Genomic DNA, 24,320 nt, shown 5'->3' on the forward strand with positions numbered 1-24,320 from the left:
TAACAATTCGCGCTCCCACACATCTCATCAAACAGGACCGTACAGTCCTGATTTGGCACCCAAAGACTTGTTGCCCAATTTCAAAGGTAAACTACATGGTTAACGATTTGAGAGTGACGAAGAAGCAGTTGAAGCGTTCAAAAACTATGTTTTGGAGGGGTTTCAAGAGGAATGGAAGAACTGCTTTGACGAATGGTTTGAACGAATGCAAACGTATATATTGTTCATCAAGGGGAATATTTCACAAAACAATGAAGCTATTTTCATTATTTGCTATTCACGAAATATAAATAGTACCCCTCGTTACATCTTTACAAATAATTTTTGTTGTATTCATATCTCTCCTAGAAATTAACCTTTTTTAATTCCTACCTAGATACATATTTCAAAAGAATATTTACATACAAAACAAAACTCTCCAAAGAGAATGTTCATCTTCCTCATCAACCGATTTCCTAGAGTCTTTGGAGTCCACTAGATACTTGTTAGGACAACAAGAGTTTTGTTCCGAATTCTTGGGGTTCTTGTTAAATACTCTGGATTGAATGATTATGTACAATCTATCCCGTCTTGTGTTTGTATATCTTTTACTGGAAAAATCTCTACTAGTTTACTTTGTAGTACATGTTCAAGAGGTGGACGTATGTAATTTTCTAGAACTTCAAGTAGTGTTTCCTAATATAACTGATAACCAGTTTGTGCAAAGTTTATTGTTGAATCATCGGAAAATAAAACTTTCAACGGGTGATGATCAACTGTATTGCCAAATATTTGTCAAACTGACTGACAATTATAAGACAACAAGTATATCTGAGGCACCAGTCAATCAAATAATAACACTGGTGATCTTCAAACACGACTCAACCTCTGACGGAAGTTCCAAACTCTTACGAAGGTTCGAAATAGATGAACACTTCAATCTAGCAGATAACTATTATAATCTTCATGCAGTCATTGTTCACTGTGGTTTTGGCGTTGAATCTGGTCATTATTACGCATTGGTCTAAGACGAAACAGACCGATTTAAGTTTGACGATAGTCATGTCACTAAATATTCTGGCAATATCTCAAACCCCTACATTTTATGTCATGACAGAAAGGACACTGGCAGATCAAGATCTTCAGATGATGTGGTGCTGCAGGTTTTTCCGAGTTTTTCTGCAGTGGAAAAAGCAAATGTGCCACTGGAATCTATGAAGTCGCCCCAGAACGCCAATTAATTTTCGTTGTTTCATAATGTTTTATTGAGTGAAGATTAGTAATCTAAAGAAGTTACAAACTCTATTATCAGACTCGTACAAACTTTATTCAATACAGTAACGACCTTGTATTTTGATCCGAGTTCAACATCTTTACTTTTGATCTCCACTTCGTTTGGAAAAATGAATGACCAATATATTGAAACTGAGTCAAAATTTTCTCTTTCTGGATCACCACGACAATAAAATTCAACTGAATTGTAATATATTTTTCTGTATAAACTACACTCATTTTTTTCTTTATTCACTTATTTATTCATTCATTCATTCATTCGTACTTTCATTCATTTATTCATTCATTCATTCATTCATTCATTCATTTATTTATTTATTCATTTATTTACATAAAAATATTGTCTATATTATTCTTACTACCTATTAGTCAATGCCCAGAATTGTAGGAGATGAACTGAGTCCAAAATTGTGGAGATGTGGAAAATCAGTCTCAAATACTTGTATTCAATTTGTCTCAAATAGTCTCAAATACTTGTATTCAATTTGCAGTCTAAAATATTTTTACGATGAAGTGTTGGGGTCCAGTATAAATCAATCAAAAAGTTGAAACTATTAGCTAATTTAAGAATGTAAACCAGTGGTGCCCTTGTTGGATTCCCTATTCTTGATATAGTGAACATGAGGGTAGAACGTGTACGACGACGAGGAATGTTGAATGGAATCGCATTAAGAATTTCTGAAGAGTTAATTTTATCATCTATTTTTTTATTCAGAACTATCATACAGTTCAAGCTCCTTCGTTGTTTCACAGATGATATTTTAAATTCCGATCTCAATTAATATGTTCTTAAGGTATTATAATCAGGCCACACATGATACTGTTTCAAGTATAAATGTCTTAGTAATTTATTCCGGACCTTTTCCAATTCATATAGATACTTTTGATATTCCCCGGAACAAATAATAGAAGCAAATTCTAGTTTAGGCCTTACTAACGAATGATATAGGTAGTAGCTTAATCGTATGTATACTCGAAAAGCATGATGCTCGCCTAATCACAAAACCCAGAATTCTATTGGCAGATTTTGCATTGTTTTTATATGACTAGAAAATGAAAATTGTGAATTTTACTTCTGTTTTTCCTTCTAGGACTTCTCTATTTATTTGATACGCAAAAGTAATTGGTTCTTTTAGACGAGTTTTTGAGAGCACCCAACATTTTTTCAAATTGAAGTATAATTTATTCTTCTGACTCCATTCCGTAATAGAATCAATATCCTTCTGGAGCCCTATACAATCTCTATACAATCATACAAATTTATACAAAAACTTTCAACACCACTATCACAATATGAGTTAAAAATTGTATTGAAATCTTTAATATAAAGAACCAGTATGATTCCATCGTTGATTGACAGATCTGTATCACGTTGCTCGTAGAGATTCACAAAACTTCCTCAATAATTCGGCATGCCTTATCAGTCACTGAAAAAGTAAGGGTTATTTGCAAATTTTCCAACAAGCAACTTTCCAATGTTAGCGAAGTCTTCCACCATGAAAATTGAAGTTACAAGTTTGAAAAGGAATTTAATTAATAAATTCTGATCAAATGTTCAAACTCCACTGATTAGCCTCAAGGAGAATTCATGAACTGTAGATATTAGAAAGTATCCCAACTTTCCTGTACAAAACAAACAAAAATGGATTCGATAAGTTTCAATTTGAATAAAATTGGCTCAAACTCTCAGTTCATCAGCCACCAACAATTTCGAGAGATTGAGTAACACCTTCTTTGCTTGAAAACTCGGATGCCATTAGGTATATTTTTATATCTAATACTAGATTACGAGACAAAAAAGTAAAGCCGTTTCACTATTGTCGATATGAAGTGAATTAACAGGGAATACTCACTATTTGAATATAAATATTTAATTTATTGAGTGAATAATAGAAGGAATAGTGTTTGGCTATATTTAAAAATAAAAAACCTCTTTCTTTTTTACACGCTTTATATTAGCTTCACCTGTATGTATGAATGTATATTTGCTTGTTTATAACTCTCAAGTTCGGGCAGATGATCAATTCACGGGCAGATGGCTCTGTGTGTGAACTCCTTGATATATCGACATTATTGCTTGATCTATTCGCGGGCAGATGACGCTTGATATGATTCGAACTCACTTTACATGTATTTCTTCACTTGAAAAAAGTATTTTTTAACACGCGCCTGCGCCATATCAATGGTCATTTTTCTAAACAGTATACGGCTGATTGATCCCAAACTTTAGATAAAATTAATATACTTTAAAAAACCAAAAAAAACACGCTTTTATAGCATACGAAACTAAAATATGGAAAATAAATATAACTTGAAAAAATAAAAAACACGCTTTTAAAGAACATCGAACTAAAAAGTTGAATATATTTTTTTTGAATAAGCTTAAAACAATAACGAACCAAAAATACTAGTATTATTGTGAAGAAAGCGTGGGCGCTATGTGCCATATTTTTTGTATATCAAGACCCGTCGGTTTTTTACAATAATACTAATATTTTTCGTTCGTTATTGTTTTAATATTATTCAAACAAAAATATTTTCAACTTTTTAGTTTGAAGTTCTCTAACAGCGTGTTTTTCAGTTTTTTAAATTGCATTTTTCGAAAAACAGTTATTGAAATCCATCCACAAAGCTACATAGAATAAGACTTGGTAAGATAATATTAATAAATATAATATTTGTATGTTGATTTTTGTTTTTTATCATTGTATCGGAGCTGGACCTTTATTGCCATGTATTTTTAATAGCATATGTCGTTATTTTTCAAACTAAAAATTTTTATTTTCAATTTCTATGTTAGTAATATGTTATATAATATTGTGTATTAGAATTACCTATTTCAATAAATATATTCTTCTTCTTTGAGTTCAGGGGATCTGTCTCTGATTCTATTTTTATATGTTTTGCCTTCTCTGATACTTTTCTTCAGCAATTCTACTGGGTAATCGGTCTATAATCATTATACCTGAATGTTGTAGATTTTGTTAGGTCTTTCTTTCTCAGCTCCGATCAATTACTCAAAATGTAACTAGAACATTTTAACTTTCATCAGCTTGCACCGAACTAATCTCAATCTAATCAGAATACATTCCTTACTGACTCGTTGAACATATAACAAGTTCTTATCAAATTCGATAAAGTCTTTTGTAGTATTTATTTCTTCACCTATAGGTTTTTGAATACTGAATAATATTGAAGCAGTCCTTCTTTTAATTTTTTTTTTCGAAATAGATCCCATAAACCAGAGGGCAAATCTTTGAATCTGACTTTCAAAGTAGGCATTGTTTACTCTATCAGATGAAACTTCTGAATACAGTTCCTAGATAACTTCTGCGAACGCTTTGATAAAAGCACCTTTCATATTAGAGAAACTAATATTGATATCTTCCATGTATGTATTTATTAAAAAACCTATCAAAATATGTATAGTGGAATAATGTCACCAAACTGCAAAGATATTTAGTCATCTGCACTTCACAATTATCACCAAAAAAAAGTTATATAGATATTTCAATAATGCTCATGTGTGTATTCCCGTAAGTGATAAATCTCTATGACTGAAACGGAAAAATATTCATGTCAAAACCACTTAGTAATCTGTTTACGTTTTTTCAACAGGATCTGGAGGCATGCTAGGAGAAATCACCATGGTTCAATTCTACAGCGTAGCTCTAACTGCTGGAAAAGCACACAAGGACCACAAACACCACCACGCTCACCAGTTCGACCACAACGGAAGGTCCATCACCACTCAAGCCCCCACAACCCCCAGAAACCATCCTACTTTACCGGCACATCCCCTACTGACAGGTGGTCAGATCAACCCCAACGTGAAAATCAACCTAGCCGCGCAAAATGTGCCCGGACAGCAGTACGACGTTCAATTTCTAAACGGACAGTTTGTTTCGAATTTGGTTACGCAGCAGCTGAGTCAGCAACAAGCTCAACAAGCTCAACAGGCTCAACAAGCTCAACTCTTCACTCCTCAGGCTCAGTTACCAGTACCTTCAGGCGAGGGATCCTATTCTAGCCAATTTCTGAGCCTGGGAAATAATCCAATTTTGAACAATGGATTCAGCCACTCTTTACTAGAGAACGGTCAGTCAGGTCTGGATACTCACACTCTGTTCAAACGTCAGAGTGGAGAAAGCTCTGAAGAAAATACTGCTGAGAAACCTGAGTTCGGAGACAAAGTCGTTGAAAAGACTAGCAAACACGAAAAGAGGCAGGTTATTCTAGGAGGATACCGAACACAATTGAACGCTGATGACCTGAGCTCCTATGACCAGAGCCTGCTTTATGGTTTAGCCGGTATTGGAGAGAACGAGGGGATTTCCCAGCAGCAGAAACAGGAAGATGAGAGAGAACCCGCTGAAGCGGAGGTTAAAGCCGTGCTCAATGTCTGCAATGGGTGCGACGAAGAGCCTTTTGATAAGGCTTTAATATTTGGGTGGAGGACTGTGCCGAAGAAGCTGTATTCGGGTGCTTTTTACTCACCTGCTGTTCCGGAGTGCAAGGTTTTCTAGATGTTAGTTGTGTGAAAATATTTTAGGGTCGAATGAAAGAAACAATTTGTGTGAAAGCATTGAAGCGATGATTTCCGACAAGTACAACTATCTGAGTGTTACTGGCACAATTACTTACTTTGAAAATGTGAGTCTACGATCATTCTATAATAATAATTTGAGTTCATAATGTAACAGAGTAAACAGTAAGTAAACCTCGATGAATATCCATGAGTTGTAAATCGATTGAGCAGTTTCAGCAATGAAATTTTTTCCACCCAGTTTCCAATTAAATGTACAAAATGCTTAGTTCTAGATGTACAAGTATACGATTCAATGTAAGTACTATTTCCATTGTTCTCTAAACTCGAACATAATTTGTTTTGTAACATGTAATATTTATAACAAAAACTTCAGGTTGTTATGTTTTTTAAAAAAATCCTTTGAGATTCAAGCATAAATTATTATATCAACAAAATTTCTTCTTCATTTCATTGCCAAATCCCTGCAAAATTCGGTTAAAAAACTTCTTCCTTGGTTCTCAAAGTAACGTTCATCATGAATCGATAAGCCGAGGAGGTTTCGAAAAGAAAACCGTCTACTTATTCAAAAGGTTCTTGTTTTACTTCCAGAAACTTCTATTATTTATTGACCTCAACTGAAATTTGCACTTCGAAGTCAAGGATTACCACTTTTTTCATATTAAGATATCAACGTTTATTGATGCCAAGAAATATACAATTTTCAAAAAGGGATAATAGCAAGAAATGAACAAATAATTATACATGAACACAATCAACATTGTCCAATGTTTGCGGCGAATACAACGCTTTGTGATGCTTGGTTGGTCGTTAGCTGCAAAATATTCAATCATTTCTGAACACACCTTGCTCAGTGAAGACAGGTGGGGTTCCTTATTGAACAAAAAATAAATAAAACCCGAATCGTCATACCAACTATATTATTGAGTTAAACAACCTATAAAGTTTGATAATCCTTGATAAAATCAAATGAATCTCAATTGCTTGTCGTTGACAATTGACAGAGTGAGAGTGTTATGGAACCGAAGCTGGATTAATATCTCAAAACAAAAGTCCGTCGATGAAAGTGGGTGACAGTTGGGGAAATCGCAATTATAAATGATGGTTAGCCTGATTTGAATAATGAAAAGAGTGAGAGGAGTGACAGGAGAAGAAAAAAAAGAGAGGCTATGGTAGAGTGTTGTGGTTGAATCAAAAGACATCCCAATATCGGAAAAAATTAGTCATTTCCTTCCAATACTAGCCAAGACTTTACTCTCATCTGTTGGCATTAGGAAAATAGAGCATAAAAAAGTGATTACTTACTTGTATGTAGCGATGAAATTAAATGTTTGGGACTTGATTGATCACAAATTATGCTTTCAGTCACATGTAAACTTGGTCAAAAGTGAGAGACCCTCTACCGCAACTATCTAACTCGAAAAGTTTATGGGTTGTTTGCACTTGTCTAGAACAAATCACGTGTTCAAGAATATAAAAAGTTCAGAATGCACCTAAAAGATTGATTTTTTGCCTAAAATTTCGATATCACGTATCTCCCTTCATACATCAGATTTGATGGCTGAAAATGCCTAACAGGAGAGAATTGCTCACGTCTTATTTCGCTCATAACCTCAGAATGAAAAAATAACCTCGCTATCTTCTGCAGAAAATGAAATACAGATGAGTAACACATAATATCAGGCCGTTACTATCTATAATAATATAGAAGAAAATATAAAACAACTTTCTTTATTGTCTCTCAGATATGGATTTAAAAAAAAGGTTATGTAAGATCTTCAGAATGTTTTCCGTTTCAGTTTATTTTTCAAAAGATACCTAAACATCATTGTTGTAATACTTTTGTTTGCTAAACGTCGTCAAATAAAATAAAATCCCATTATTATTATAACTATGATTATTATTTGAATCATACATGAGTTTAGTGAAAATATAAACATCATGAAAGAACATTTTTACCAACTAATTTAATGAACACATAATGAATTAACTAAGTGTCGCAACTCGAAATAATTGTAATTCCATTCGAAACCTTCTAATGTATGTTATTTCATCTAATGATTTATTGGTTACCAATCCTTTCATTTGAATAACATTTCACTATTCACTAATGAAGTTTCTATTGCAACTGAATAATTCAATACGTTGATTATAATTGATTATTCCAAACTGACAAACATTAATGACATACTAGAATAAAAGTAAATTCCAAATGAATCCGGACTATACACATCATCTACGATTCTCGGATAATACTGTTCCTAATGATTGAAAGTTTCAGTGGAAGAAAATGAAGTTTTTTGAAAATTTTCCGGGCATTTTTTCCTTCCATAATTATATCGATGTTCTTCTCTGTACCAGTTACTATATAATTTATAATAAAATATATAATTTTCGCTATGAGTCCACAGAAAATACAAATGTGCTGTAATATTAGCGCACCTTCAGATTCCACAATAGAGTTCGATTATCGATACTCATTTTTTAGTGAATGAACCATTGTGGGAATGTAAGGCACCCAAGTAGTGTCAGCAAAAATACTGGCTGATAACAAATATAGGTGATATTCCATCACCTATAACAAAAGAAAGCGATAACTTCTTTCATTTTCTGATTCCAAACATATCGACCACATAACTTTTGATGACAGTAGAATTGTTGGAAAAATAAATTGATGATCTTTCAAATGAGATATCGTTAACCCCCTTATCCCATTGAATTTTCCGTTGTTGGATAGGGAGTGTGAATGTCATAGTGAAAATATTCGCAACTATAGAGTATTGGCATCGTTTCGTTCTTATTGGTCTACCTTGTACGTCCTAAGTCACCTGTATTAATTTTTTAAAGCTTCCTAATTCCTACTTTCAAGCTGCATAAGTTGCAAGCTGTATCTACGTGGCGTTTGTTGTCCGTTTCAGTATCAACTGGAGAACTTGGTTGATAAAAAAGTGGCAGTTTGATTTCTCATAGATTAATTTCATATCAGCTGCTGTTAATGAGGAAAAACGAATTATAATATCTTTTTGATGACCTCAAAATTGTTGATGTTTCGAAACTTTATTGTTTCATCTTCACGACCATTTAGAGCAGCTTTTGAACTCAGAAATCCGCCTTCAATACTCTGGAGATGAAACAAAGAAATGTCGAAATTTCGACAATTTAGCAATTGGTTTTCTTCAACATTTCGACCAAATTCACGCCAACTCGACAATTAAAATAAAAATAGTACTTTCGTAAGTAAGACAAAAAGACCAAGAATCATATTCAACTCAGATTCTTTGGAATTCGTGAAAGGGGTACTAGCCCATTTCTGGTAGTGCGTTCATTTTACTGATTGTGAAAAATGCGAGTTTAGATCATTTTCTATCAATTTTTCCCACCACTGAAGATCACTGTGTTCCATTCTCGACTGCCAAGTAGATTAAGTAGCTGTTTCGTCATTCAAAGGAAATGATGAGCTGAAGTCAGACTCCAATTGATAGTACGAGCAAAATATTTCGCTTTGTAACGTATCGAGTTTTCGCTTATCTCCAGGAGTTTCAGTCACTGACTTTCTGTCGGTGAGTATCACAATCTGAATATTTCTAAAATCAACATGCAATGACATTTCCTGAAACTCCCTTTTATTTGGAAGAGTATACATGTATGTATTTAGCCAACCAATCAATTTGCAACAAAGGGAATTGAATGAGTACAATATTTTCTTTTCTTGATTCTTACTTTCTCTGATAACGAATGTCACCATCATACTGGTTGTTTTTAGTTATGGTTTTTATTTAATCAATTCATCAGATTATTGTTTCAACTTCAATTCTCATTGGGCTGAGGGCCGAGGTATTAATTTCACAATATTCGAGATGCAACTTTTATATTCAGTGAGTAAGTTAGTCACTCTTTCTAACACTTGAGAAACTGGAACCATCTGCCCCCATTGACCAAACCAGTATTATATCCTGATTCAAATACTTTCTCTTTGGAGTTGCACTTTACATTTGTGATACGAGCCACCTTTATAGTAACAAAAGTCGAACCTTGAGCGAGCTAAGGACTAACCAGGTCTTATCTTCCAACGTGAGATTTCTAGTTGCACGATAGGAAGTGAAAATCGATCGACCGGCCTTATGGTTCCAACCCACACTTCACATAGCGGTCGATTGAGTGAGTGGAGCAAAAAATCCACGCCAACCCAACCATCTAGCGTCTCAGCTCACTATCTTCATCAGAGCTAGAATAACAGCCGTAGAAAGAGTGTCGAGTATCAAAAATCTTACTGGAACTATAGTTGCTCTTGATGTGTTTCATACCCGTATCACTGAAGTTTACTTAACATTCGGTAACCATTTTTGGAAAGCCTTTGCAAACTGGAACTTGTAGGACACAAAATAGAAATTGAAGTTCACTCACCTTGCTTTTATGTATATGTTGATGCTGGTATTCCGAGTCGAATTCCGGTTCAGAAAAGTAGCTGGGATCTTCGAAATGTCCAACTCCTCCTGCTATACCTATCCCTGCCATGGGAAGGCCTCCGGAGACATCAGCAGATTCGAATAGCCTGAGCACCGATCTGTCTCGTATTTCGCGGAGATGTGATCTGTAAAGTTACAAAGATCAAAAACCATTGGGATTGAGATGAGTGGGTGTTAATTTGGAAGTAAAATTGAAATTGAAGCCCAAAAACCAAATACTCATGATTCGTCAACCAGACAGTGCTATTTTTTATCTCCCATAGATCCCAGCAGTGGTGCTAAGCTGAATCACTCAAATGTTCGCAAGGAACTATGCTAGATGGAAGTAAGTATGAACACCTCCTGTTATGGAAACTCTATCTATGGGAAATACAGAACATTTGAAGCCAACAAAGGTTCTCACGACGGCCTGTTACATCGACCGTCGAATGAGAAATTGATTTTTGATTTTTCCGCCACCTCATCACCAGTGATGCTGGTGACAAGGTGGCCAGTACCAGTGGTGCTGGTGTTGGTCTTTGGTTTCATATAGTTGTCTTGTAGGTGAAGCTACTCTTTGATTTCGGTTCTTTGAATGTCAATACAAGCTAATCTTTTCGCTTACCTCAAATCTTCTAGTTCGTAAAACATATCCTTGGAAGAATCGTGTATGTAGATTTTCACGTTGGGTGAATCCAGATACTCCATAGTCAGCTGTTTTGGAAAGGATCTGACGAAGAGTGCTTTGACGGTGTCTATTGATGTGATTTCGTTTGGCAGCAGAGCTCGTTTTGTTTCGTTTCGATATTGAAGGAAAACTAATCCTGAAAAAGATAGTAATAATAGATCATGTTGTTAGCTGAAAAACTCTCGAGTGATATAAATGATTTTATTTCTTTGCGTTACTTTTATAGCTGACGATTATGATGATAGTGATAATAATAAAGATGGCTTAAAATCTTCAATGAACGGATTATCAACTGTTGAGGGTGATAGAGATGAGAAACTAATGAATTTGGGAAATACCATGATGATATGAAAAAAAGGATGACAAATTATATAAGACTGAGATGTTCATATGTGTTTGTATTTTCATATTTATTTGACCTACTTTGTTTGCTTGTACTTCGAATGAAAAATTCTCTCTCCACGATAAAACCATCTTCAGATTCCATGGCCATCGATTTCTACGATTTTTACAAGCTTTATATCAGCTTCACCAGTATGCATGTATGTATGTATATATATTTGTAACTCTCAAGCATTGTCTTAGACAATGTCTAAAGCTCGGGATCTGTATTTGATAGAATTACCGACATTATTACTTGATCTATTCGCGAGTAGATGGCGCTGTACGTAACCTTCTTGATATATCGACATTATTGTTTGATCTATTCCCGAGCAGATGGCGCTGTACGTAACCGATTTGATATATCGACATTATTGCTTGATCTATTCGCGGGCAGATGGCGCTATTCGAAAATAGCAATGGTCATTTTTCCAAACAATACAGGGTGTAACTAAATAAGTGTAAAACATCAAAGGAGGTGATTCCTCATCGAAAAAAAGATAGGATCTTTCATATAAAGAAATTTAATTGGAGCATCCCTTGTTAAGAGGGATACATAAAATTTGTATAACAATTTTTTCAACTCAACGGCAGCATCCTTCACATAGAATATTTGCTCAACTTCATCAACGATTACGAGAATATGGTTCATTCGACAAAAGAACGCAGGATTGTGGTCGCCATCGAGAAGTACGAACACCACAGCTTGAGGAAGCAGTACTTAATTTGATTAAAGAACAACCTACTACCAGTACTGGAAAGATTGCTTTCCAGCTAAATGTTGATCATATGACGATATTCCGAATTTTAAAGGAAAATCTCTTATACCCTTACCATCTGCAACGAGTACAGGCACTGTTACCGCGAGACTTTCCGAACCGTCTTGAATTTTGCAATTGGATGCTGTAAATGATTAGAAGAAATTGTGACTTTCTGAAGACGACAGAATTCACAGACGAATGTAGTTTTTTTCGGGACAAAATTATTAGCCCATATGTGGTTTTCATAAAAACCACATATGGGCTGATGAAAACCCTCACGCTATTGTCGAAACTAACCATCAAGAACAGTTTTCTCTTAACGTGTGGCTCGGAGTTATTGCTGATGATTTAATTGGGCCTCATTTTCTACCTCCTCGATCAAGTGGTGAGGCATACGTTCGATTTTTAAGAGAAGTGCATCCAGTACTGCTGGAAGAAGTTCCTTTGGGCGTCAGAAGGAATGTTTTTTATGCATGATGGGGCTCCCGCCCATTTTAGTCAAGTAGCACGTCAGCATTCAACTGAAACATATGCAAATCAGTGGATAGGTCGAGGAGAACCACAGAACTGGCACGCTCGATCCCCGGATATCAATCCTCCCGATTTCTCTATTCTGGGCCATTTACAGCATATGGTTTATCGCACTCCAGTTTGCGATGTAGAGGACTTAAGAAACCGCATCATCGATGCGGTTTCTTAAGTCCGATCAGAGATACTCCAGAAATATTTGAGCGAATACATAGCTCAATGCGCCGACGTCTAGACGCATGAGTAACGTCTGAAGGTAGACATATTGAACATTTTCTATGATTTCTACATGTTGTGTGTTTTGTTATTAATGAATAAGTTTTGTTTGTTACCGTTTAATCGTTTAATGCAGGTACTAACTACAAAATAACAATAAATCCAGTTCGCATTTATAACGATGTATCTCTGTAGTTATTCGTAAAATAATTTTTTGCTGCGAACTGGTTTATTTTGTTTACAATGAAACAGGCTATCGGAAATAGATTTTTAAATGGTAAACAAATAATAATACAAAAAGTTACATTGGAAATAAATTTTAGGGGTTGCGTTTTCCACCCCTTACAACCATGGGGTAAACCAAATAAATTACTGGCTAAGTGTCTTTTTGGTAGTACAAAACGTCAGGTGCCTGACCTGAGTGCCTGGCACTACCCTCTCTTGTGAAAATTTAAAATACTAAAACAATCCTCGATACACACATTGAACAGAATAACCCAACTACTTCCAATTGAAAATCATAATGATTGGAAGGTTCAAAAAACTAATTTGATTTGAAATTGGAAAGAAAACTGTGACCACTGTTCAAAAATCACTAATTTGATAGGTAGAATCACACCTCTAGCGTAAAATTGATCTGAAGAAAATACTTCTTCCACACAAAAACTGAAACACTTTTTCTCGATGCGCGTCACAGAGAGTGTTGGGAAGACTATTTTCTCTGGTTTTCTGGTCTATTGCTTTGAACAGTTCCTGATTAGGGCAGTGAAGCGTAAATTTTTTCGTGTCACTCATGAAGGAAAGACCATCATTGCAGATTTTTTTAAATTGAGTTTCAGTATTGAAGATGGATTGAAGATCGTAATTGACATACAACAAAGCGGAGGTAAAATATTCAGACTGGAAAAAAAAATTACAACTTCACAAATATACAATTAGACTGTTGAGCTGTTTCCTCTTTCCTAAGGAAACATTTCCATAATATAGAGCTAGTGGATACACTTCTATGCGGGATGTGTGAACAAGGCATGTCCTATGCGAGTTCCTGGAGTTATCGTCAATAAGAGAGTGTGTGTTCGGCGAGTTTTGGCCTACACCTGCCGATATAAATGAGATGTCTCCCAGTGATCTGTCCACCTTCCTGGAAAGGACAAGATGGACGATGACCTAGGAGGACAACTCCTCGGTGCTGTAGGCTTACACTCACCCTCCCTACTCTACAGATACAGATACACTGTTGAACTTAAAATCAGACGCCTAGGAATAGATCCTTGCAACACGTTGAATTCTTGACAACAATCTTTCTAATACCCTAGAAATGGGTACCATTAGAAGGAATTTTGCATAGCTCCCCTCATTGCTATTTTGGTTCCCAAAGTACCTGAATGAAAAACTAACTATTACAGTCTTACCTAATGGTCGTTCAAGGGTCTTGCTGGGCGTTCGCACGACAGGAAGCGAACTTCTTTGTTTTCCGCCTCTGCGGAAGCCAGTTGAGCTGGTCTCCACCTCCGACATAATGCCTGGATCATCGTCGAAGAGCATGGCGTTTGAAGGCGGAGGATATCCTCTAGGTTGGCCCTGAAACAGATCTAGTCAGCTTCTGGTTTGTGGTTTGGAAAAAAATTCTGGGCAATAATATATTTGGAAATATAAAGGTTTCAAGGGTTTCAGGGTAGTGAGTATGTATGAAGGTATTATATAGTGACAGGTACATGTAAAAATGAATAATAATTGCACAAAGAAACTTTCCCTCAGTTATCTTAGAGGTGTGATTTTGTTTCATCCTTTTCATGAAAGAGGACGTATGCTTCTCCACTCACTCACTCACACGCGGTGACACGTGTGAATTGTTGTATTTGTGCCACGCGCCAGTATACGGGTGTCTGCAGTATTCTGTATAATGCCCTCTGTAAGTAGTCCCTTTATGATTCAAAAGTGCATATAGAGTAGCCACATTTTCTGCTGCAAAATTGTCCATTTCCAATCCTTCTAAAGGAAATTCAATGACATCATTCAATTTGCCTCTGAAATCTTTTCTCCTTCCCTTGCATTTTGAACACGTCGGTTTTTCATTTCCATCCAAAGTTTCTTCTCTTGTAAACGAATTCAAGCATTGCCACAAACTCAATTGTTTGGTTCTTTGTGATATGGAGAGAGACAAATCCGAGAAAGGATCAAATATTACTGATGAGTATCCACAGTGTGTGCATTTCATCGTGGATTTCAATTGACCAACAAAATTATCTACAATTTTAGAGTTATGCACCCTCAAATATGTGAGCCATGACTCTTGTGCATTTCCGTTGGCGTCGCTCAATTTTTCGTCAATCTCCGTTAAAATTAGTTTAGTTTTCTCATTAATTATATTAACGTCTTCATGTAAACCTTCTAGAAGATAACGGAGAAACTCCTGGGCGTCTTGATGGGAAATACTCATGAATCGAGAAGCAAAGCTTTGAATCTGATTTTTTAGGGAGGCTGTATCTACCACTCTATCAAATGAATCTTCCTCTTTGGATGGCTACACTCATTTCTTGAATTAGAAAAGATGTGGCTCTTGATTCGTGGGTTTCATCGGTTACCTTTTTTCCAATTTCATTGATGAAAGATAAGGCTTCAGAGCCCAAAACCACAGCTATTGGGCGGAAGATATTATTAAGTTGCAGGAATATGGCAAGTTGCTAATGTATTTACACAAGTAAAGTCTCAAACAACATTTTTCCATAGAACAAGTGTCATACCATCCAGTCGTTTTACCGTCGTCTCGACTTGTGCCTATGAGTTCTAAAATGGCAGGAATTTTTGCTGGAGGTAAAGCCCTTTTGATTTGATCATTAATTGCACAATGGTGAGATAAACGACCAGCGCTAAAACGGCAGCTCAACCTATGAGTACCTGATTTATCCACAAATGCACCACATTTACAAAAGTGTTGAACATACAGTTGTGTAGCAAGTCAAAATCCGATGACAAGTGTGAAAGAGTGATCATCCAATAGAGTCCCAGGTGATGCTACAGGAACAGCATTTAACCAAGCACCAGATTCTTTCACAGCTGCTGCTAGAAGACGAGTCTTATTTTTTAAAGTGTCAGAAGCTGTCTTCAGTAAAATACTTTTTACTTGATCTAGTAATGAATCAAATCAAGTGCGATCCATTGACTTCAGTCGTCTCCTGATCTTAACTTGGTGAGATAGATTCGCATCAAAAGCAGTGTTTTCATTCTGTAGGGAAAGTATTTCCATTTAATATGAGTGTGGGCTTCCATTGAAAAGTCTGTTGACTGTTGAAAAGTCCATATCAAAAAGTCATGAAATTAAGCATAGCGGATTCATCTTATAAAATTGTCAGAGTCAAAATTTAAATCTTTTTGAACTTTTTTGGTATTGTAAAATGATAAATGAAGTGATGTACAAAAATCTGTATTTACAAATACAGAAGAAGGAAAATTCTAATTTTAATAAATTTGAACTTCCATTTATTATAACAGACTTTGTGTTTCTGAACTTGAATTTAAATACAGAAAGAAAGCTCAGAAATCTGAATCTGGTCAGACAGTTTGTAAATGAGTGAAATGTTAACCAGTGTGATATACAGTGTGGTCCACTAAGTCTGCAACAAATGGGAAACTTTTTTATTATCGATTTCTCAGAAAATTTTATTCTTGACAAAAGTTGGTGCATGTTCCAAAACTATACCAAGTGTAACTGTAGGCTTTATGACAAACACCATACAGGATAGGCCAAAAAATATAATGTTCGTTCAATAGTAAAGACACTTATTTCAAAAAATATAGAAATATGTTGAAGAGAAAAGTTGCTTAGAATTAAAAGTAATGTTCAGATACGAAGTCATGGCCTGCTATTCGAATTTTGTTTCTTTTGGAAAATTTTGAATGATACAAATTTTTACTATTTTGGTTTAATATGTATTTGAAGTAGCCACAATCAGATCAGTTCGGAGTATTTTTTACCCAATTAAAGTGTATTTGCGAAATTTACATGGATTTGTATTTTTTTAGGTGACCGTCAACTTCATGTTTGTTGCAACGATATTTAACAGAACTCTAGAATAAAAATAATACTCTTTTCAACGAGGCAAATACTTTACTAACTAAATGTTCATATGAATAAACTGTCAATGAAAGCATAAAATTGCTTTTATTCTGATAACAATGCCTCAACTAAAATAGATAGGTATTGAAAAACAATCCAAAATCTATCGCGGATAGCCATGAACAAAAAACACATACGCCCTAAAACAATAATGTAGTTTGATAGTATGGCTTCTTAAAACTTGCCTGTAAAACGTTTTCATATTTGTCATTAATTAAAAATGCCTCGCCCAGTATTATCAACATTAACTAAAAAGGCAGAATTAGTTTTAATCTGTGGTAATGGTTATAAAACAATGCGCAAAGCTGCAAATATTTTCAACGAGCGGCATCCAGACAAAAAAATTTGCTATTCAAGTGTAAGTGAAATTTTAAAGAATTCCAAACAGACCGGCTCACTAGAATATAAACATAATACGGAGCGTACGAAACCTGTATGCACAGAAGAAAACCAGCAGTAGTAGAAAATCCTAGAAGGTCCACCCAAGAAATTAGTGACTATACCGGCATAAAAAAACCTCTGTGAAGCGTATTCTCGAAAAACATAAGTACCATGCTTACGAACCTACATACATTTGTACATTTCAAAAAAGATACTATGATTTGAGATATGATTTTTCCATGTGGATTCAGAGTGAAATAGAAGAACAACGAGATTTTCATCGGTGTATTCTGTTTGGAGATGAATCTACTTTTACAACAAATGGGGTTCTATCATCACAAAATTGCAGATGGTGACCAGATGTCAACCCAAATTTTATTATTGACGACAAAAATCAATACTATCAGAAAATAAACGTTGGGTGTGGTACTACATTAAATGATAAATTACTAGGTCCGTTTTTTTCGCGGGAATTCGAATGGTGACAGGTACTTGCACATTTTGGAAACTGAAATAGGAGAGTTTTGGGATGATATGGTATTAGAAAAACGGCAAAAGTTATGGTTCCAACATGACGGATGTCCTGCCCATTCTACTAGAAATGTTTCTCAGTGGCTGAATAGGACATTTCGTAATAAATGGTTAGGACGAAATACAAATCCTCGATGGCCTCCTCGTTCTCCAGACCTTACACCTCTAGATTATTTCTTATGGGGATACTTCTAACAAAAAGTCTACAGAGATCGCCCCTTTAATAATGTTGATGTGCTTGAAACTTCAATACAAGTTCATTGCAGAAATATTCCCGCTAATGTGTTGCGATCTACATTAAACGAATTTTATGAGCGAACAATTAGTTGCATCGAAAGAGAAGGTGGACATACAGAGACGCTTTGATAATTTTTATTGTTAGCACCTGTTAAGTTGTTAAGTTACCTACTGTATTTTTCTGTACTATCGCTTATTGGTTCTTTTTTGTTCATGGCTATCCGCGATAGACTTTGACAGTTTATTCATATGAACATTATACTTAGTAAAGTATTTGCCTCGTTAAAGAGAGTATTAGTTTTATTCTAGAGTTCTGTTGAATATCGTTGCAACAAACATGAAGTTGACGGTCACCTGAAAAAATACAAATCCATGTAAATTTTACAAATACACTTTAATTTGATAGAAAATACTCCAAACTGATTTGATTGTGGCTACTTCAAATACATATTAAATCAAAATAGTAAAAATATGTATCATAGGGGGGTAATTCAAAATTTTCCAAAAGAAAAAAATTCGAATAGCAGACCATAACTTCGTATCTGAACATTACTTTTAATTCTAAGCAACTTTTCTCTTCAACATATTTCTATATTTTTTGAAATAAGTGTCTTTACTCTTGAACGAACTTTATATTTTTGGCCTATCCTGTATGGTGTTTGTCATAATGCCATTTTAGGTACACTTGGTATAGTTTTGGAACATGCACCAACTTTTGTCAAGGATAAAATTTTCTGAGAAATCGATAATAAAAAAGTTTCTCGTTTGTTGAACACTCAGTGGATCGCACTGTATGTGGAATAAAAAAGATTTTTCTCTAAATGTGGAATTTACGGATTTGTACGTGTCTCCACAAATTCTGGAATTTTCAGGATTCATTTTTCATTCCAGATGGGACCAGCTGCCACTGTCAAAGTATTCACATAGGGTTTTGCAAGGGATGTTCGTTGAATTTGGGAAAACACCTTGAGAAAACAGTCAACTGAAATTTCCATTCGAGATTATTTAAGTATGGAATAAAATGATAATGGACAAGAATGAAGTACAAGGAGTCGAGTTGTGAATTATAATATGATTGGTTATCATTTCATATAGATATACGTGTGGAATTTGATTGAAAAAAGTATTTATACTACTTACAATACAGTGTCTTCGATTGGGTGCATAAGAGGAATTCATTTTCATTTGTGAATCAATCTGCACCACCCGAAACATCCAATTTTTATTTGAAAACACTTTTATATTCACAGAATGCTTCATAAATTTGTTTGAACTGTTTCGAATATCATATTTTCATCATAGAATAATAAAAAAAAAACGAATTTTCGTGAGATAAAGGAATCGTGGATTCATAAACAAAATTCCTGTATTCAAAAAACACTTTTATGTGAGATATTCACTTGACAGTTAACAAAATCACGACACGTGTTTCGCTCTACAATAGCATTTTTAGGTGTCACAATACTAGGGTGCCTGAAGATGTTATTAAAGAGCGAAACACGTGTCGCGCTGTCAAGCAAAAATTCCACAATTAAGTGTTTTTTGAATACGTTATAATGGATTTTCATCGAGGATCGGTCATTTCTATAATTTTTTTTACAAAATTCCCAGTCTTCATGGGCAACTATTTTTATTTTGAATTTTTTCCAACAGAGGTGATGATAAAAACAATGGAGGGTGACAAAAAATTTAATATGTTGATTACAAAATGTTTTCAAATTCGAATCCAATGATAATAATGGTAGAAAAATCTTGAAAAGTGTTATATGAAAGGCAATGGATGATGGTGTGTTGGGGTTGAGGTATGAAGAAAATACAATTTTTATATCAGTTCCATTCTTTTGAAAATTTATGTTGCGATATATTCATTCTCAACATCACTCTTTGATAAAATAACTTACTCAATATATGAAATATATCGATTACTCTGTGAATTTAGAAGTGATTCAAAATGAAAGATGATTCTTTTGAACGAAGAAGATTTACAGTCAGGACAATAATAGAATGCACATACGTCAAGAAAATACGCGATAAATCAAATTTTGACATGTTATTCATTGAAAAGTTCGTTTGTGTGTACCTCATATTTCACAGTTAGGAAATTTTATATCGGAATTGAATTTGATGAATGCAATTGATCATTATCATAGCAGGGACAGCTATTTGAAATTAACGTAGTTGACATTTTGATTTTTTTAAATTCGCATCTTTTTTTTGCAATTACCGCAATAAACTATGGAAAGCAGCGATAGTGAGTTTGAAAAAGTGCAAATCTATTACCTTGTGGAGCATGTAATCCATATTGGAAAATGTGAACATAGCCACTTTTTTCAAGGTTATCGCATTTCTCAAAAAAAATAATGTTCGTCTTCGACAGCGAGTAGATTAACAAATGCATTAGGAAAGCAAATAATGAAACATATCTTCTCATTTTGACAAATTAACACGATTGTAGAATATAAAAATATCAACTCTTCATTCTCAGGTATCAAGTATTATTGGTTTAGCCGATACGTGTCGACGAAAAGAACTAACAAAATTGTCAAATTGATCTAATAAATAAGGAAGATATCCCAAAACACATATTGAGGAAAATTTTAATGTAATTAGGCAAAAAACCTGATGATGTATAGGCAATATTCATCTTCACAGCCATCCCATACTCCACATAATAGAGTATTAGTGAATTAGAGGCTATAGCATTCCTCGAACTTCAGTGTTATTTCATAATGATGATGATTAGGTACAAATTTGGAGTGACACGGTGGCTGGAAGTCTACCAAAGTCGCTGAAGGATATATAGACGAATATATAGACTTACAAACAAAATTGAAATTACCAAGACCATACTATTCTATTCTTATTCTAACTTCAACAAAAGGCATTTAAATATAGCAAGCATTCCGAACAAGCAATTGCTCGAATTTTCATACAGATAATATTATAAATAAGAATTAGAATTTTGTTTTGTTCTACAAAGAAATATGATAAAGAATTGTGTCTCAGTTATTTGTTATTCTACACGGTTGCCGAAAAATTGTTTGTAGGCTGGCAGATTTCCATCTAAAATGACAGTATTTTTTCATAGATTGATTTATGAAATGCCGACGAGTTTCATGAAAAGAATAGAAAACTTTGAGTGAATTTCAAAAATAAAAGCAATTCTGTAAAGAAATATAATACTCACATATACTTATATTAACAGTTGCAGAATATGTTCATTTGTGTATACTAACAAAAATAAACATATTCTGCAACAAACAGAATATAACTATAATACCCGCAGTGAAAATAAAGATTTAATACAAACACATTTGTTTATTCAATTCAATTAAAAAAAGTTTGAACCCTATTTGTGCTCAACTGATATTTCAATCAATTACAAAAAAATAATTCCCAACCCTTTTCAATTTTTAGTTATTTTATATTCAAATCTTCATATGATTTTACTGTATACTTCATATTTCATAAAATTTTTGTTCAAGTATGTTTTGATATTAACCAGTTCTCAACATAAAACCTCAAAATAAATAAATGAGTTTCCATAGTTAAGAAATGAGATGGCGCATGCGCCACCGTGAGGTCTTGAATGATATTTCTCTTTGTTTGTTCACTAATTAGACTAGATTGAGGTTAAAGACCTTGTGAAGAAAACAAATGTAAATGAACGCTACTGTTATTATAATTATTATTATCGTTTTTGTCTCATTATTTTGTGCCCATTTTTGGACTTATCGAATGCACAATATGATGACGTATGCGCATTCTTCCATCATCCCAACTGTATCTGAAATAATTTTCCACAAACGTGAGAACCGATTCACTTCCACCCTATATCCATCAAACGTAATATCTTTCCATAACTCACCAAAATTCCCAAGTCGACTCCTAACTACAAAACACCAAGCATTCCATTACCTTCCTTATTCTTGTAGAAATCATCTGTTCGGCAGCGTGCAACATAATTTTCAGATTAACGCCTTGGTTCTCTTCCAGCGGAAAAGAAGTTTCTGACAGTTTGAATAAAGTCCGAGCCTGCCGGATACTAGTTAAACTTCGATTTGAACTCCGATGCGAGCTAGGATTCGCATTGTTCGCGGATAAATCAGATTGCTGTTGGCTTTTCGCGGCGTTATCCGAGTTTTTCTTTTTCAGGAGTGGGATCGAGCGAGGGGTCATTTCCAGCTGGGGCGGAAGGGAAATTATGCTGTTTGTTGACATTTCCGTTAAATAACTGAAATGTTGAGTGGTTTTTATTGGCGAATGCTCTGAACCCTTGTCGTCAGTGAAGGGGTTAGAAATTTGGTTTGAAAAGTTAGCTAAACGTTGTTGAAAAATGTTGTCAAACGTTGATTGATTTGAATAGCTAAAAATGTTATTTTTACAAGTTTTACATATAATATAGACTTTTTGAAGACATTATGGATCCAAGAGGGTTGATGTCAGAAGAAGGCAATATTGAATTTTTCCACTTTCAAGAACAAAAAACGTATATTATATCTTTCCCCTACCCGTAATTTGGGCTACCTATCGGGCGCGTCCCCAGGTGGCGGATAGGGGAACGGCCAGGGGACTGGAGGCCCTTTCTAGGAAGAAAATGTAGCCTTAGGGACGGGGTCGCCGGACTTCTGGTCAGTGACAAAAATGAGTAGGGTGAGGGGAACTGAAACTCCACAAAAGCCTTTGCAAAACATGACACCGTGGACCAGCCTACCTAAGCTAAGGTGTAAGGAATCGTGCCGACAGCTGAATGGTCACAGGATGATATGCAGTTACGAACGATCTCCTTGGGGAACTGGGCGAAACCTCATGGTTATCAGCCTACCTCTGGTAATGCCGGGCTCTGCCGAAGGTGATCAACTCTCACCTTGCTACTCGTGAGAACACACATGAATTAAACAACAGAAACAACAAAACCAAAAACCAATCTCGAGGCTCGACAGAAGTGCTCACCCCAATCTAAGGAGGTGGCTGGGGATGAACAGAAATGATCACCCCAATTTACCGCTTGGAATGAGATTGGACATGGAAGATCACCTCGTGATGTAATACAAAGGCCAAGGCGTATTTGCGGCGCCGAGGCCTGAAGGAGAAAGACAGCGAAGGAGGCATGAGTGGCAGCAACTATAAGTGCACCTTCCTCCTCCCCCACTCCATCTCCAACAGCAAGGGCACTTCCTACGGCGGACGCCAAGAGCTCCGCCTTAATGAAGGCAAGAAACCGGCTGCCCCTGCAGGAAAGCTCCCTCACTTGTGCACCTCTATGGAGAGAACCCCAAGAAGGTTGAAGAAACCGCTCAACAACAGTAATGTCGTTGAACCTTTCAAAACTTTCGCGGAGGCCACCGTGAGACACCTCAAGGTTGCCAAACAGAGTGTGTGTTCGGCGAATCTTGGCGTACACATGCCAATGTGGAGGAGATGTCTCCCAGTGACGTGTTCATCTTCCTGGAAAGGACAGGATGAACGATGACCTAGGAGGACAACTCCTCGGGAGGATGTACAATAGGTCACATGTGGCCCAAGTGACACAGATACCGATCTTCTCCCTATGGTGGAATGAAATCCCTAATTTGACAATGAAATATATTGCACAAAATCCTCACAGGAGTCACCCCTTTCAACTCCTTGCTCTACAGATCATACTCTATGAACTTCTTCAGTTATAATGTCTCTTTTTCAATCAAGTCAAGCCATATTCACAAGTGAGCATTTGACATATTCATGACCTTCAGGAAAAACATCAGAACTTTCGATTGAAAACCAATTTTTTAAAGTTTGATTTTCCTCGAGGATGTACCTGCATTCAGAATATTCAAACCTCCCAGTTGTGACGAAACGTCAGATATAAAATTTGCGGAACAAACCATAAAACTGGAAAATTCATTCGATACCATAGACATAGCATGACATGGAATCAACTCACAGTTGTTTGGCTGCATATACCAGAAGTGGTAGAACCAATTAGCCAAACATCGTTTAAACTGAAACGATTGGAAAGGAAACTGAACGGACATATTGATTGATTTTCTGTGTACAACTACCAGTGTGTCTATATACAAACCATTGACAATACGCTAACTGGAACTGAACCATGCACATGAACAGAACGGCTATTACGACTGTTTAGTGTTTTTTTTTTCAAAGAAAAAACACAAGCACTACAGGAAAATCTTAAAAGCGCTCTGAGAGCGGTTCCTGATGTGTCTCCAATTAG

At 35.4% G+C, this 24,320-nt stretch overlaps 2 protein-coding genes across 4 annotated transcripts in view; one reads left to right on the forward strand and one right to left on the reverse strand.

Moving 5' to 3' along the window:
- b6 (pentraxin-related protein b6) overlaps nt 1-6,259 on the forward strand; it is a 77,353-nt gene extending 71,094 nt beyond the window's left edge. For all 3 annotated transcript variants that reach the window (XM_074169372.1, XM_074169370.1, XM_074169371.1), the window contains exon 6: nt 4,891-6,259. In XM_074169372.1, coding sequence (XP_074025473.1) covers nt 4,891-5,798 — 908 coding nt within the window. In that variant the 3' untranslated portion in view covers nt 5,799-6,259. The remainder of the gene's footprint in view (nt 1-4,890) is intronic.
- LOC111508778 (coiled-coil domain-containing protein AGAP005037) overlaps nt 1-24,320 on the reverse strand; it is a 407,581-nt gene that overhangs the window by 199,948 nt on the left and 183,313 nt on the right. The window contains 3 exon segments of the mRNA XM_074169367.1: nt 10,223-10,409; nt 10,889-11,087; nt 14,250-14,418. Of these exon segments, the coding sequence (XP_074025468.1) occupies nt 10,223-10,409; nt 10,889-11,087; nt 14,250-14,418 (555 nt within the window).

This window comes from Leptinotarsa decemlineata, unplaced genomic scaffold (genome assembly GCF_025532065.1).
Source record: "Leptinotarsa decemlineata unplaced genomic scaffold, Ldec_3_MD MMD2_P_RNA_scaffold_5, whole genome shotgun sequence".
Taxonomy (NCBI): Eukaryota; Metazoa; Arthropoda; class Insecta; order Coleoptera; family Chrysomelidae; genus Leptinotarsa; species Leptinotarsa decemlineata.